The sequence below is a fragment of the Eimeria mitis genome, genomic scaffold (genome assembly GCF_000499745.2).
Source record: "Eimeria mitis Houghton genomic scaffold, Emh_scaff1348, whole genome shotgun sequence".
In the NCBI taxonomy this organism is placed as follows: domain Eukaryota; phylum Apicomplexa; class Conoidasida; order Eucoccidiorida; family Eimeriidae; genus Eimeria; species Eimeria mitis.
The window spans coordinates 5,356-6,788 of record NW_013568861.1 but is presented as its reverse complement, the minus strand read 5'-3'; the positions used below and the strand labels follow the sequence as shown (position 1 = coordinate 6,788).

Genomic DNA, 1,433 nt, shown 5'->3' with positions numbered 1-1,433 from the left:
TAGGGTTTAGGGTTTAGGGTTTAGGGTTTAGGGTTTGGGTGTATAGGGGAAGGGTTTAGGGTTTAGGGTTTAGGGTTTGGGGTTTGGGTATATAGGGTAAGGGGTTTAGATGAGGGTTTAGGGTTTAGGGTTTAGGGTTTGTGTATATAAGGGGGAAGGGTTTAGAGCAGGGTTTAGGGTTTAGGGTTTGTGTGTATAGGGTGAAGGGTTTAGAAGAAGGGAGGGGTTTAGGGTTTAGGGTTTAGGGTTTAGGGTTTAGGGTTTGTGTGTATAGGGTGAAGGGTTTAGAGCAGGGTTTAGGGTTTAGGGTTTAGGGTTTAGGGTTTGTGTGTATAGTGTGAAGGGTTTAGAGGAAGGTAGGGGTTTAATAGAAGCAGATTCTTTCTTTTCGGGTTTAGGGTTTAGGGTTTAGGGTTTAGGGTTTGTGTGAATTTTTTTTCGTGTTTAGGGTTTAGGGTTTAGGGTTTAGGGTTTAGGGTTTGTGTGTATAGTGTGAAGGGTTTAGAGGAAGGTAGGGGTTTAATAGAAGCCGATTCTTTCTTTTCGTGTTTAGGGTTTAGGGTTTAGGGTTGAGGGTTTAGGGTTTAGGGTTTGTGTGTATAGGGTGAAGTATTTCAAGGGTTTAGGGTTTAGGGTTTAGGGTTTGTGTGTATAGTGTGAAGGGTTTAGAGGAAGGTAGGGGTTTACTAGAGTCTGATTCTTTCTTTTCGGGTTTAGGGTTTAGGGTGTGTGTGTATAGGGTGAAGGGGCGGTTGCTAGGGTTTAGGGTTTAGGGTTTAGGGTTTAGGGTTTAGGGTTTGTGTGTATAGTGTGAAGGGTTTAGAGGAAGGTAGGGGTTTAATAGAGGCCGATTCTTTCTTTTCGGGTTTAGGGTTTAGGGTTTAGGGTTTAGGGTTTGTGTGTATAGGGTGAAGGGTTTAGAGCAGGGTTTAGGGTTTAGGGTTTAGGGTTTAGGGTTTAGGGTTTAGGGTTTGTGTGTACAGTGTGAAGGGTTTAGAGGAAGGTAGGGGTTTACTAGAGTCCGATTCTTTCTTTTCGGGTTTAGGGTTTAGGGTGTGTGTGTATAGGGTGAAGGGGCGGTTGCTAGGGTTTAGGGTTTAGGGTTTAGGGTTTAGGGTTTGTGTGTATAGGGTGAAGGGTTTAGAGGAAGGTAGGGGTTTACTAGAGTCCGATGGTTTTGTGTTTTATCGGCGGCCTCTCCCTTTTTCTATTCTTCTTTATTCTGTTTTGGGGGTTTATTATTTACCTCAGCTAGCGCTAGCAATGTCTTGTCACATAGGTAAACCCTAAACCCTAAACCCTAAACCCTAAACCCTAAACCCTAGATGCTGGGTAGAAGGTAGAGACGGGGGGAGAAGGAGAAAGGGGTTTAGGGTTTAGGGTTTGGGGTTTTTGGTGTGTGTAGAAGTGCATAGATACAAGAGGTGTTTAGG

General features: G+C 44.0%; 1 protein-coding gene across 1 annotated transcript in view; it reads left to right on the top strand.

The window, feature by feature from the left end:
- The window catches only part of EMH_0035100 (uncharacterized protein), a gene marked incomplete at both ends in the record, with an annotated part of 3,532 nt that extends 2,397 nt beyond the window's left edge, over positions 1-1,135 (top strand). Inside the window, 2 exons of the mRNA XM_013494944.1 lie at positions 984-1,003; positions 1,131-1,135. Of these exons, the coding sequence (XP_013350398.1) occupies positions 984-1,003; positions 1,131-1,135 (25 nt within the window). The remainder of the gene's footprint in view (positions 1-983; positions 1,004-1,130) is intronic.
- Positions 1,136-1,433: the final 298 nt, after the last annotated feature.